Source organism: Eumetopias jubatus, unplaced genomic scaffold (assembly GCF_037043125.1).
Source record: "Eumetopias jubatus isolate StellerSeaLion01/CBP00866 unplaced genomic scaffold, mEumJub1_p1.0 scaffold_8, whole genome shotgun sequence".
Lineage (NCBI taxonomy): Eukaryota > Metazoa > Chordata > Mammalia > Carnivora > Otariidae > Eumetopias > Eumetopias jubatus.
Genome location: NW_028274814.1, coordinates 48,422,291 through 48,435,937, shown reverse-complemented (window position 1 = coordinate 48,435,937; position 13,647 = coordinate 48,422,291). Strand labels below are relative to the sequence as shown.

The following is a 13,647-nucleotide window of genomic DNA, read 5'->3' as shown; positions in this document are numbered from 1 at the left end:
CAAAAAAAAAAAAAAAAAAAAAAGCAAGGAATGCAATATCCCCTTATAGCGTCCAGGAAAAACGAATGCATCCTTGCCTACACATAATTGTATTCCATTTTGGTTTTAGACCAGTGGAACCCATTCCAGGCTTCTGCCCTCCAGAATTGTATAACAAATTCGTGTTGTTTAAGCTACTGTTTGTGATTATTATAGCAGCAATAGGAGAATATACCTCCTAATGCAAAGCACATTGAATTTTTCACCATAGATAGTTTATGATACCTATCTACGTGTTTGATAACAATATTCATGGATTATCCAAACCCTTGATTTCTAGCTTTTTTGTATAAACAGTTTCTGAAAAGGACTGGTTAAATTCCAGAATATGTATCTATCCATGCACTGTAGTTAACTGGCAGGTCAATTTCAGCCAGGTAGAGCATGTTTACCATGTCCAAAAATATCTTTCTTTCTATATATTTAATTGACCATATGACTGATACACAAACCTGATTTACTGTTGCGAGATTTATCTGGGAGGTTTGATTATAGTCTCCAATCTCAAACACCCTATTCCACAATCTCGAACTTCCAGTCTTACTAGCTGTGGTCCTACTGCCACCCTAGCATGCAGCCAGCCCCAAGAGATTCAGCACCTGGTAATTCAAGATGATTTCTAAGGTCATTGTACAAGGAACAGGATAAGGCTGAGGGTATGTAACCAACCAGCTACGAGAATTATGAGAGAAAGTATGACTGAGAAAAAGGGTCTGTTAAAAAAGAAAACCACAGGCCCCAAATGGTGTCACTTAGACCCAAGCTCCCAAACTTGGGCTTAATACCCAATCCTAATTATAGTTTCAACCTCCCCCAGAAATGTAGTCTTACCCAGTCAGTCAGAAAATTTTCCATTAGCACCAACGAGTCTGCCTATTGGGTCCAGTCCATCCCTAAAGAAAGATGAGGTAGTCTGCATAAGACACTTTGCTTTTCCACCTAGAAAGCAGCCTGACCTAGAACCATCCTTTTCTTTTGCTAAGAACTTTCTTGCCCCCATTCCCCTTTTATAAAAACCTTCCATTTTGTATGATTCCTTGGAGCCCCCTCTATTTGCTGGATAGGATGCTGCTCAATTCATGAATCATTTAATAATGCCAATTAGATCTTTAAACTAGGCTGCACTTGGGTTTTTTAACAGATTTGGTGGAAGCAACAGGATCTGAAGCAAACTTCTGGCAGCATCCAGGGATGAAAAACACAGGCAATGGTACCTGCAAACCCTTTGAGTTCATGGTCTTTCTCACCATTTCTGAAGGCTTTGGGTCAGCTCCTCAAGAGGCTCTTTTTTGCATTTGAGCTACCAATCTAACTGACTTTCCTTTATAGGACAGGTCAGCTTGCACTGGCAGACAATTATGCCCAGAGCCAACTGAGCTGGCCTATTTTCCCAGGGCCCAGTTATACTAGCATATTTGCTCAGAGCCCACCTGGGCTGGCAGAAAGGTCTGCCCAGAGCCAAGCCTACAGCCTCTCAGCTTATAATTCTCCGGGTAGGAAAGCTCCGCAAATTTTCGACGGACTTGGTGGTCGTGCGCACAGGGGCTTCTTGTGGCCAGGATGCAGTACTGCCAACATTTTAAGGCGCACATTTGCATGTCTTGTTTTGGGTCGATTAAAGGCTATTTTTAGCAGGGGTCTTTGGAGGCCAAAAAACTGCAAACATTGGTGGGCCCGGGTGAAGCATTTAAAGGTTGCTGGAGAGATTGCCACCTCAAGAAGACTCTCATGGTAGAATAAGTTGGTCACAGAACAGGTTGGACGGACTCTAGGTCACCCGACAACCTCAAAAAAACTGCAGTGAGATATACGGCACAGCACATCCATTTTAGGTATTAGTTTGGCTTCAAGAAACCCAAAGTCTGAGCTAATGGGATCCTTAAATTCTACAGAGTCAAGCCTGTTACCTTCCGGCACGCCGGTTTATTTTCTGTCTAAGAACTTTAGTCCCAGAAGTTGCAGACATGTAGCAAGATGGAAAAATTTCACGAAAAATAACCTAGAATTACAATGGCCAATATGGGGAACATTCCAATTAGACAAGGTTGTTCATTTAAGAAGTGCGCTTGAAAGGAAGACTTCCCAAATGAAGCAAACAGAAAGGGATGCCTGTTTTAATTGGTGTGCAGAAGCTTCTTCCTACGGATTTCAAGATTCTAAAATAACCTTAGTGAGAGTCTCGTTACAGAAGGTTACGAGAAATTAAAAACACGAGAGGTACCTAAGACAGGAGGACAGGACTCCCACTGTACCCCTCCACCCTTCTACCCCTGAGGTCATCCTGGCTACTAAATCTCTATCTGAACTGCCTTTCCACTCTGAAGAGACACGGAAGCAGCTACCTTTAAAGATAAAACCACCTGAGGTGGCAGGCGACCCTCCCGGGCTATCTTTCACTTCTTGGTCAAAGACTACACTAAGGGCCATAGTTAAAGAATTTTCTAAACCAAGGAGGATCCCCAGAAGTTTTTAAAAGAATTTAAAATCCTGATCTGAGCCCATGACCCCAGGCTGCCAGAGCTTTATCAGCTAGTGCACATGTCGGTAGGACCTGGCGAAGCCCCAAAATGGATGTGGGTAGCAGAACGGCGTAATTCCAAGGATGATATTTGAGTTATTGTGTCTCCAGCATGGTTCTCTTATAAATCAGAAAAAGCTCCCAGAATAGCAGCTAATCTTTTAAAAAGCCATTCCTAGAGCTCCCCCGCCCCCCAGGGATTGGTCTGTTATTCAAACACGCAAACAACAGAAAGATGAACCTGGGGCAGACGTCCCAGCCTCTCTGGAGGTGGCTGGAGGCTCTTCCTTCAGCATTCTGGATTCCAGTCAAGAAATGAGGTCGCCCAGCTTGTTCTGGTCGCTCGCTCTGTTTGTAAATGCATTGTCCCCAGAGATCCGTGGGCCCAAAAAAAGGGCAAAGGATAGGACAGGAGGCCACCAACCCGACTGAACTCATAGCTACAGCTGAGCATTTTGAAAGCAACTTCAAGTAAGATGAAACACACATCTGCCAAATTGTTGGCTTTACAGCTACAGCAGCTCCAAGGCCAGAGACCTAAAATAACATCTGGGCCCTGCACATTCTGCCCTTCTAGGACTCTACCGTCAAAACAATGGCCTAAAGATCAGTGTTCTATTTGTAATCAAATGGAGTGCTGGAAAAAAAAAAATTGTCCTCAAAGGTCCTATGCAAATTCTTCAGTTTGAGTGCCCCCCAAGGGAGGACTCCTATATGGGCCCCTCCCAGGGTTGATAGGACTTGGAGGGATTCTCTGGTAAGCTGTTACCAGTAATTCCCCTCAATAGCCATTGGGAAACTGAAATTAGAATTAATGGAAAACCTTGCCAAATTTTAGTAGATATTGGAGCTACGCTTTCTATGTTAAATCCTGCTCTCATAGGACAACAAATTTCTCTGAGTAGAAAGGTTTCCGTAGTGGGGGTTATCTAATGAAGTTCACAGTTTCATCTCAATCAGTACAGGTGACTCTGGGACTTTTTAACTGAGAAGTATTCCTTTTTGCCATGTGATCCAGCTCCAGTTAATTTATTAGGTAGAGATCTCCTTTCTAAAATAAAAGGGCTAATATACTTTGCTTCTAATGGAGACTTTACCTTAGAATTTCCTGGTCAACCTGAATCTGATCTTTTATGTTCTTTACAATCTGTTCTTTTTTTTCTCTTAAAGGTTTTATTTATTTATTTGACAGAGAGAGGCACAGCAAGAGAGGGAACAGAAGCAGGGGGAGTGGGAGAGGGAGAAGCAGGCTTCCCGCGGAGCAGGGAGCCTGATACGGGGCTTGATCCCAGGACCCTGGGACCATGACCTGAGCCGAGGGCAGACGCCTAACGACTGAACCACCCAGGCTCCCGTATTTACAATCTGTTCTTGATATAAAAGAGGAAGAATCCTAATAAAGTTCCCCTCTATAGCTGAGGTGCCAAACAAAACAAAACAAACAACAACAGCAACAAAACCAAACCTCCCCAAAACCTGTGGGCTGCTTCTAGTACTGACATTGGGAGAATAAAAGTGCAGAGACCACAAAAATTCAGATAGGGGCGCCTGGGTGGCTCAGTCATTAAGCATCTGCCTTCAGCTCAGGTCATGATCCTAGGGTCCTGGGATCGAGCCCCACGTTGGGCTCCCTGCTCCGTGGGAAGCCTGCCTCCCCCTCTCCCCACTCCCCCTGCTTGTGTTCCCTCTCTCACTGTGTCTCTTTCTGTCAGATAAATAAATAAAATCTTAAAAAAAAAAAGAAAGAAACGGTGACTTATGAATATTCACAGAGACTAAGTAAAAAACATCATGACCTACAGGTACCATTTGAAGGAGCAACAAGAACCGTGAACTGTAATGTGGTAGCCGAGAGTGGTGTTAACGCCTTAAAATTTGATCACATCTCTCGGTTAAACTGCGATTCTGGTCAAAAGGTGGGGACTGTTCAAAAGAAAACCACAGGCCCAAAATGGTGCCCCTTAGACCCCAGGTCCTAAACTCAGGCTCAATACCCAATCTAAATGCTGTTTCAACCTCCCCGCAGAAATGCAGTCTTATCCGGTCAGTCAGCACACTTTCCATCAGCACCAATGAATCTGCCTGCTGGGTCCAGTCCATCCCTAAAGAAAGATAAGGTAATCTGCAATGATAATAATACCTTGCTTTTCCCCCAAGAAAGCAGCCTCACAGAGAACAATTCTTTTGCTAATAACTTTCTTGACCTCACTCCCCTTCTATAAAAACCTTCCATTTTATACGACTTCTTGGAGCCCCCTCTATTTGCTGGACGGGATGCTGCCCAATTCATGAATCGTTTAATAAAGCCAGTTAAATCTTCAAACTTACTGTGTTGAATGTTGTTTTTTAACAGGTATGGCTTAATTCCAAATATACAGACACTATCCATCCCTTCTGAGGACAAAATAATGCACTGGGTCATTCAGGTCACAGAAGTAATCAACACAAAACTTTCCAACTCCGAATACTTTAAAACTTGGAGATCTTCCTCCAATTCCCCCTGCTCTTATCAACCCACGAAAACTCTACCCTTGATTACACTAACCCAAAGTGTGTGGAAGAAATACTGGACATATTAATAATAGGGCCACATTAAATACCTGATGTAAGGGAAGGAAAGGGCAAGAAAAACCATCATGTGGCCTTTGGTCTTACCTCAGGGATATCATAGAAGCATTTGTTGCCTCTGGTATCAGATTTCCTTGGGTGACTTTATTGTAACACATTTATCTCCAGAATTGGTTGTGTTGAATACGATACGAGTTTTGAATACTATGTGAGTTTTTTGTAATAAAAAAATACTCCATGCTATTTTTTTATATCACTTCCATATTCTAATATTAAACTGGAAACCCCCCCACGTATTTTCCATTGTACGTGGACTACTCATTCAACAACCTCGTTTGCGATTTGTTTTTGAATATCTGTTAGTGGGCCCATATGATTATATTTGGTCTGTTCCAATTTTTAATTCCTTCTATCTTTAGGATCCATTCCTATTCATATTCTTCAGGTGTGTGTTGATACAAAATTAGCAAAACATTACACTTCTTTTGGTCTGTATTTTACCTTCTCACACATCACACTTTGTAGCTAATCATTCGGGGCCTTCTGGGAGCTGAGTATGGTTATAGGTCAAAGCACCAAGGGGAGGTACAGATATATCCTGGAGGATCAGCATTCCTCTACAAGGCCACCACCTCGGGGGAAGTCATTATAGGCTTTTGAGGCAAGGGAAAACTAACCTCAGTGAGGGGAGGGAGGCTGCTTCCTCTGACAAAGGAGGCTCAGCAGAATTGAGGGCTTCAAGGTTCCCCAGATTCTTTGAAATCTGCCCATACATCCTCATCCCAAATGTTAGGATCTCATTTCTTGTTAACGAACGCCCACAAACACAGGAGTTTGTGAGGTTGTAAACTCATCTTGCAATGCAATTCATCTATTGTAGGATTTGATTTGGTTTGTTTTTCAGAAATTTCAGCCCTTCTGCTCCCACAGATAAGTTTCTTTTATAACGGTCATAGCAAATTTCTGATCTTTTACCTGAACTCATCATTTTCGTTCTTCAAGTTTTCCAGCACATTTATTTTTTTAGGGGGTGAGGAAGAAGTAGATGGAGAGAGAATTTTTTTAAAGATTTATTTTATTTTATTTTATTAAGATTTTATTTTGAGAGAAAGAGAGAGAGCGGGCACGAACGGGGACAGGGTAAGAGGCAGAGAGAGAGGAAGAAGTAGGTTTCTGGGCGAACAAGGAGCCCGATGCTGGACTCCATCCCAGGACCCCGGGATCATGACCTGAGTCGAAGGCAGCTGCTTAACTGACTGAGCCATCTAGGCGCCCCTTATTTATTTATTTGAGAAAGAGAGAGCGAGAGAGAGAGAGAGAGAGCACAAGCAGGGGGGAGGGGGCCGAGGGAGAGAGAGAGAATCTCAAGCAGACTCCCAGCTGAGGGCAGAGCCCGACAAGGAGCTCGATCCCAGGACGCTGAGATCATGACTTGAGTCAAAATCAAGAGTCGGATGTCCATCGACAGATGAATGGATAAAGAAGATGTGGTATATACGTGTATACACACGCACGCGCGTGCGTGCACGCGCGCACACACACACACACTGGAATATTATGCAGCCATCAAAATGAATGAAATCTTGCCATTTGCAACGACGTGGATGGAACTGGAGGGTATTATGCTGAGTGAAATAAGTCAATCAGAGAAAGACATATATCATATGACCTCACTGATATGAGGAATTCTTAATATCAGGAAACAAACTGAGGGTTGCTGGAGTGGTGGGGGGTGGGAGGGATGGGGTGGCTGGGTGATAGACATTGGAGAGGGTATGTGCTATGGTGAGCTCTGTGAATTGTGCAAGACTGTTGAATCACAGACCTGTACCTTTGTAACAAATAATACATTATATGTTAAAAAAAAAAAAGACATAATAGGAAGGGAGAAATGAAGAGGGGAAATCGGAGGGGGAGATGAACCATGAGAGACTATGGATGCTGAGAAACAAACTGAGGGTTCTAGGGGGGAGGGGGGTGGGGGGATGGGTTAGCCTGGTGATGGGTATTAAAGAGGGCACGTACTGCATGGAGCACTGGGTGTTATATGCAAACAATGAATCATGGAACACTATATCAAAAACTAATGATGTAATGTATGGTGATTAACATAACATAATAAAATAAAAAAAATTAAAAAAATTAAGAGTCGGACGCTTAACTGATTGCACCACCTAGGTGCCCCTTCCAGCACATTTAGAAACAACCAAACAACCCCGTTCTACTTCTTCTTTTCACTAATATATTTGATGATAACAACTACTTGCTCACCTTGCCTTCTTCTATAGACACTTGATTGTGGGACTCTATCTACAGATGATAATTTAAGTAATTATCGTCACTGCATGCCATGGATGTCCCCTTTATCATTGGAAAGAAGGTCATGAATGACCTTAACTCTATCTTATGAAAGAAATAATTCCAGATAGCTCAGAGAACATATCCTCAAAGTTTGGTTTCCTTGGAACTACTTCCATGAGCCATTCTTGCATATCGCCACTGTGAGTGTTATGGAACATAGGGTTTATACAGGGAGGGATTAGACCTTACGCCATTGTGAAAGCTTGTGAGGAAGTCTGTAATGGAAGAGGGCTTTGCCTTTGTGTCAGGTTGTGGGTTGGAGGGCAAAGGAGGTCAGCAGTGCTGGCAGTCGGGAAGAAAATCTGGCTGTAAGGCAGAGAAGCAGGATAAACAGGACATAGCAGGAAAAACAGGAACCCTTGAGGAAAAACTAGACTTGGTGTTTGTTTCTAATTTGAACTTCACATTATGTATGCGACACGCAGAAGAAGCATGGCCACATTGCTGTACAGCCTTCCACACAGGGACACCAAGTTGCTGGATGAGCAACCTGGAACTGGACAAACTGCAATCCTGACTGATGCTCCAAGCTGGCAAATCAGTGACAATGTGCCAAGCAATATCAATTCTTGCCAAATTCAGCCATATATGTAAATACCCCGCCCTCTCCTCCAATCCCCTAGCTCCCATTTAGAGTAGCTTGTTTTGCTTAAGGTCTGGGAAACATCATAGAATCAATCAGACTTCCCCAGAAGAATAAAGAAGAATGAATACCGAGGGCAACAAACAAACAAACAAACCAACCAACCAACCCAAAAAAACCCCAAGAAAAAAAAAACGAAAACAAAAAAACAAACACCCCAAAAGAAAAAGTATGTAAAATGCAAAGGTTGGTGGACATCTATTGGTAAACTATATTACAACAACCAGAAAATGGCATCCGGACTAGTCAAGGGCTCAGGAAAATGGACACTATCTTTCATATACTTCTGCTCAGGTGGTATAGTGGGAGACTCCTTGTGAAGGAGAATTTAGTATAAATATTCATATTATTTATATCTGTATCTATCTACATACACATACATATTTGATACACATATGTACCATACGTATTTGGTGTATTTTGGTCCCAATTCTGGAAAGTTACAGAAGTGCAAGGAGATTTAGTCCTACAGATGTGTGTAGTTTATTAAGATGACTACAAACCTCTAAAAAAGTTTTTTTTAAAAGATTTATTTATTTATCTGAGAGAGGGTGGGCACGTGAGAGAGTGCACACCAGTGGAGGGAGAGGCAGAGAGAGAACACTCAAGCAGACTCCCCACTGAGCATGGAGCCTGATTCGGGGCTTGATCCTATGACTCATGAGATCATGACCCGAGCCGAAACCAAGAGTCGGACACTTAATTGACTGAGCCACCCAGATGCCCCTAAAAAGTTTCTTTATGTGTAAAAACAGTATAATGCGTCAATATAGCAGATCCAAGATGGGCCACTTCGGCATAAAGATTACTTTGAGTTGAAAGTAATTAAAACCCAGGGGTACCCAGCTGGCTCAGTTGGAGTGTACAACTCTTGATCTCAGAGTTGTGAGATCAGGCCCCATGTTGGGTGTAAAGATTACTTAAAAATAAAACCTTAAAAAAAAGTGACTAAAACCCAGCAGATACAGGAAAAGCTCTCTGCCTCCCCCACAACTGCCTAAATTTACATTGGAAAGGAGAGCCTGTACCAGGAAGAGAGCTATTAACAGAGACACCCCTTTACCTAAGGAACTGTCTGCATAATAGGACAACCTTGTTTTTCCAAGCATCTCCTCTCACCTTCCTGCTAATGGCCTTCCTTCCCTTTGTGTCCTCAGCCCCTCCCCCTCTCCTTAGCTCATATTGTAAGATTCCTGTTGTCTCCTTGTCTTCGGAATCTCATGTCCCCTACCTATGCCTATTACATTTGATTTTCTCCTGTTAAGTCTGTCTTGTGTCAATTTGAATCCAAGTCCTGCTAGAAGGACCAAAGGGCAGAGGAAGGTCTTTCTTCCCATCAGTCTTCCTCCCCTCCTGTGGATGAAAAGGTATCGTATAAAGCCTGAGCGGCCATATTGCTGCATGATGTGGGGCAAACCATTTAAATTCTGTGATCTTCGGTTGCACATTTTCACAATAGAATGTTCTTCTATCTTTACTGAACGATGTATTTGAGAAGCAAATGTGATATCAAAGATAAAAATCCTTTGTAATATATAAGCACGTTATCTAGAGAATAGGGATCAGTATTACTATAATTATCCAAGTAAAGATTATTCTGGTAAAAAATAATTTATTTTTTTTAAACTTCAACTACTGAGATTCATTTTTGCCACATTTCCCCAATTTATGTTATTTCTAGGCACCAACCTTCTATCAGCTTAGGTAGAGTTGAATTATTGGTGCTTTTTATTTGGTTTCTTTTTTAAGTGCTGTAGTCAATGATGATGCTAATTGTGATGGTGAGTTTCCATCTCTTAATTCAGTTTTCTACAACAATGTTAATTCTACAGATGGCTCTTAGAAATTCCTGTTTGGGGATTTTCATTTTTTATGTGTATTTTGGAGTAGGACAGAAGATAAACAATGAAAGAGAATCTCGATTTGCATCTAAGCAAACTAAATTCTATTCTTTCACTCATCTTAGAACATGAAAAGTCATAGGAGGCATTACTAAAAAGAAGAATTATCCACATTTTTTGGCAAGGAAATCACCAACTAAGACATTTTATTTTTATTTATTTATTTATTTTTTAAAGATTTATTTATTTATTTATTTATTTATTTGACAGCGAGAGAGGGAACACAAGCAGGGGGAGTGGGAGAGGGAGAAGCAGGCTTCCCGCGGAGCAGGGAGCCCCATGCGGGGCTCGATCCCAGGACCCTGGGATCATGACCTGAGCAGAAGGCGGACGCCTAACGACTAGGCCACCCGGCGCCCCAACTAAGACATTTTAAATGAACGAAACGGTTTTCCCAATGTTTGCTGAGGACCAATGTGATAATAGAAGCTGGCGTCTACTGAAAGGAAATGGAAGCCAGGATAAAAACAAAAAGCACTTCAAAAACTATTTGTTTTCAATCCATCAATTCATCAACAGTGATATTTAGGATGGTAATTTTTCACTCAGAAGAAATTTCAAGCGCACAACCTTTTTGGTTGTTGGAACTGTGGAACTCCTAACAGGTATTTGCAGAAATGGACTGATTGGAATAATGAACTGCATCAACTGGGTAAGAAAGAGGAAGATCAACTTCATTAGTCTTATCCTCTTCAGCTTGTCCATTACCAGAATATGTTTCTTGATCATGATGCTGACTGATTCACTTCTACTGGTGCTCTCTGCAGATCCGCATAGCACTGGTCAAATTGAAAAAGTTAATATTCTGTTTTGCGTAATGATCAACCACTGAAGTGTCTGATCTGACACCTTCCTCGGCATCTTCGTATTTCCAGAAGATTGCTACTTTTTCCCATCCTCTTTTCTTTGGTTGAAGTGGAAAATAAATAGGGTGATTATTAGTATTTTTCTGGGGTCTTAACTCTTTTTTCTTTTTAGTTCCCAGTGATAGGCCACATAATTCCTGTTATTTTAAATTTAGAGTCAAGACATGGAAGATGAATATGTATGAAACACAAAGTATTATTTTCTTAGTGCTCATCAATGTTCAGATTACCATCCCCTTACCTTTTTCCATAGCATCATTTCTTCTGATACTTTTTTCTTTTTGCACACATATCAGGAGGATAGCGTTTAATATCATAGGGTACCAAGATCCTAACACTGAAGTTCATGTAAAAGCCATGACAATGGTGACTTCCTTCTCTTTTTAATTTATCTTGTGCTGATTCTTACACAGGTTTCTGTTGCCAAACTGTTGCCAGGTCAACTGGGGAGACCCCATGCCCTGAGACTTCCACCCGGCCCATCCTAAAGATGCCACTGAAGGCTCTTGGTCTCATCATGAGAAAGAATTTAAGGACAGTCACAGCATCGCGGATGAGTGGTACAATCAGGAAAATTTGTTAAAGTGAAAGTACAGTATCGAGTTGGGAGAGTGGGTGAGAGAGAGAAAGAGAAGGAGGGAGGGAGACCGAGAGGGAGGGAGAGGGAGGGAGAAGAAGGGAGAGGGAGAGGGAGAGGGAGGGGAGGGAGGAAGAGGAAGAGAGGAAGAGAGGAAGAGAGGAAGAGAGGAAGAGAGGGAGAGAGAGGACCACAGGGCTTCCAGTTTCTCTTTTATTGACAGCTGTTAATAAGGGGGTGGAATATTCATTACTTGAGGTGGGGATTTCTTGGAGGCAGGGTTTCACACCTTTTCTTCCTTGTTTGGTCAAAGGTTTCCCCCGACTTTGTCAGCTATCTTGGGCCTGTCTGGTTTGATCCAGCTTCCTGTGGCTTGGCTTTGGAATGCTAGCTGGACAGGCTTCTGACTTTCCCAGTAGCTGGCCATGACTTCCTCTTCACTGGTCTTCAGGCATCCTGTTACAACCTAACTAACTGCCTCTAACAAAATCCTGAAATCAGATTTATACCATGTGCAGTAAGCCAATCTCTGAGTCACTGGCTTTGATGTAGAGAAAGTTTTATTTTTAGAAGGAGCCCAGTGAGTAGGCAGGGGAACACTCCCAAATCTGCTTTGTCTTGAACCGAGGGACACTTTAATATGGGGCTAGCAAGGTATGTGGGAGTTAGGACAGCGACTGGATGGGCCTTGAAACTTCTCAAGGGGAGGCTCAAAACTTTGAGATTTCAAGGTGTTTTGGACTTCAGGGCTCTCTCTTGGGGTTGTGGTGCATTACATGTTGTGACCTTATGTTGGCAAAATAGACATTATAAAGTAGCCTCCCTCCCTGGTTCCTGTAGTATTTTTGTTAACTTCAGCATTTGTGGTGATATGGAAATGTTCCTACTTTGATCTAGAGAATGTTAAAAGGGGAATATAGTAGCATTGGTAAGTGTAGTATAACACATAGTATAGTATAACATTGGTGTAGTAACAATGGCATAGTAACATTACTGAGAAAAACAAAAATGGAAGATGTAAGGAAGATTCAAACCAAGGCCACTCTGTGGATCATTCTATCAGGAAACTCTTTAAAGGTAGTATTTAGAGGTATTTTCTTCCATTAGTTTAACCCATCTTCTAAGATGGGAGAAAAAATCCTGTAACAATTGGTTAACTTGGAGAATTTATAGTCTCGCCAAAGGATGAGGTCATGAGGCTGCCACTGGCACCTACAATACCACAAATCACTGCAGATTTGACAAGGCGAAGTTGACACTGATGCCCACTGCAGAGAGAGTCAACAGGGTATGCCTCAGACTGTATAGACAATGGATACTGGTTTCACCAATATGGTGGCACTACCTTGCACACTAGATTCTGTATAGTCCCTGTTTCTTTGCCTACTAGCTTCTATTTGATAAAGCCTCAGCCATAATCTCACATATAATCTCAAGGAGGCCTGGGAAAGTGACTGTCTCAATGATTTATTTTTCCCCCTTCAAATGAGTGTGATACACAGCCTTGAGTTGGCTTCCAATGATTCAGCCTTCTGGTGTTTGTGCCCTTATATAATCTGTAACCTTGAGTATGAGGTAGATTTAGTAACTCCCTCCTAATGAACAAAATATAGCAGATGTGTAGGGCATAATGTTAAGTTATACTTGTCTTAGGTGCTTGTTAAGGGCTGACTTGTGTCCCCCCAAAATTCACATGTACTTCAGAATGTGACTGTATTTGAAGATAGGGCTTTGAAAAAGGTAATTAAGTTAAAATGGTTTCATTAGGGTGGGCCCTAATCCGATATGCTGAGTGTCCTCATAAAAAGAGATTAGAACACAGAAAACACAGGCAAAGGATCAACCATATAAGGACACAGTGAGGAGGTGGCCATCCATCTACCAGTCAAGGAGAGAGGCTTCTGACAAAAGTGAGCTTGCTGACACTTTGATCTTGGACTTCCAGTCTCCAGAATTGTGAGAAAATAAATTTGTTTTTTTAAGCCACCACATCTGTGGTATTTTGTTATAGCAGCCCTAGCAAACTAATATAGTTGCTCTCTGTTTCCTCAGACTCAGGGAAGCCAGATGCCATATTGTGAGCTGCCCCATGGAGAGGACTATAAGACAAGAAGCCTGTTCTAGCTAGAACAGGCTAGAAGTCAATAGCTAGTGAATTCCTGAAAACTGCCAAT

The 13,647-nt window shown here is 42.1% G+C and overlaps 1 protein-coding gene across 1 annotated transcript in view; it reads left to right on the top strand.

The window, feature by feature from the left end:
* Positions 1 to 13,647, top strand: part of LOC148163706 (eukaryotic translation initiation factor 4E type 2-like) — a 34,354-nt gene that overhangs the window by 11,652 nt on the left and 9,055 nt on the right. Inside the window, exon 4 of the mRNA XM_088025705.1 lies at positions 4,360 to 4,473. Within this exon, the coding sequence (XP_087881831.1) occupies positions 4,360 to 4,473 (114 nt within the window). The remainder of the gene's footprint in view (positions 1 to 4,359; positions 4,474 to 13,647) is intronic.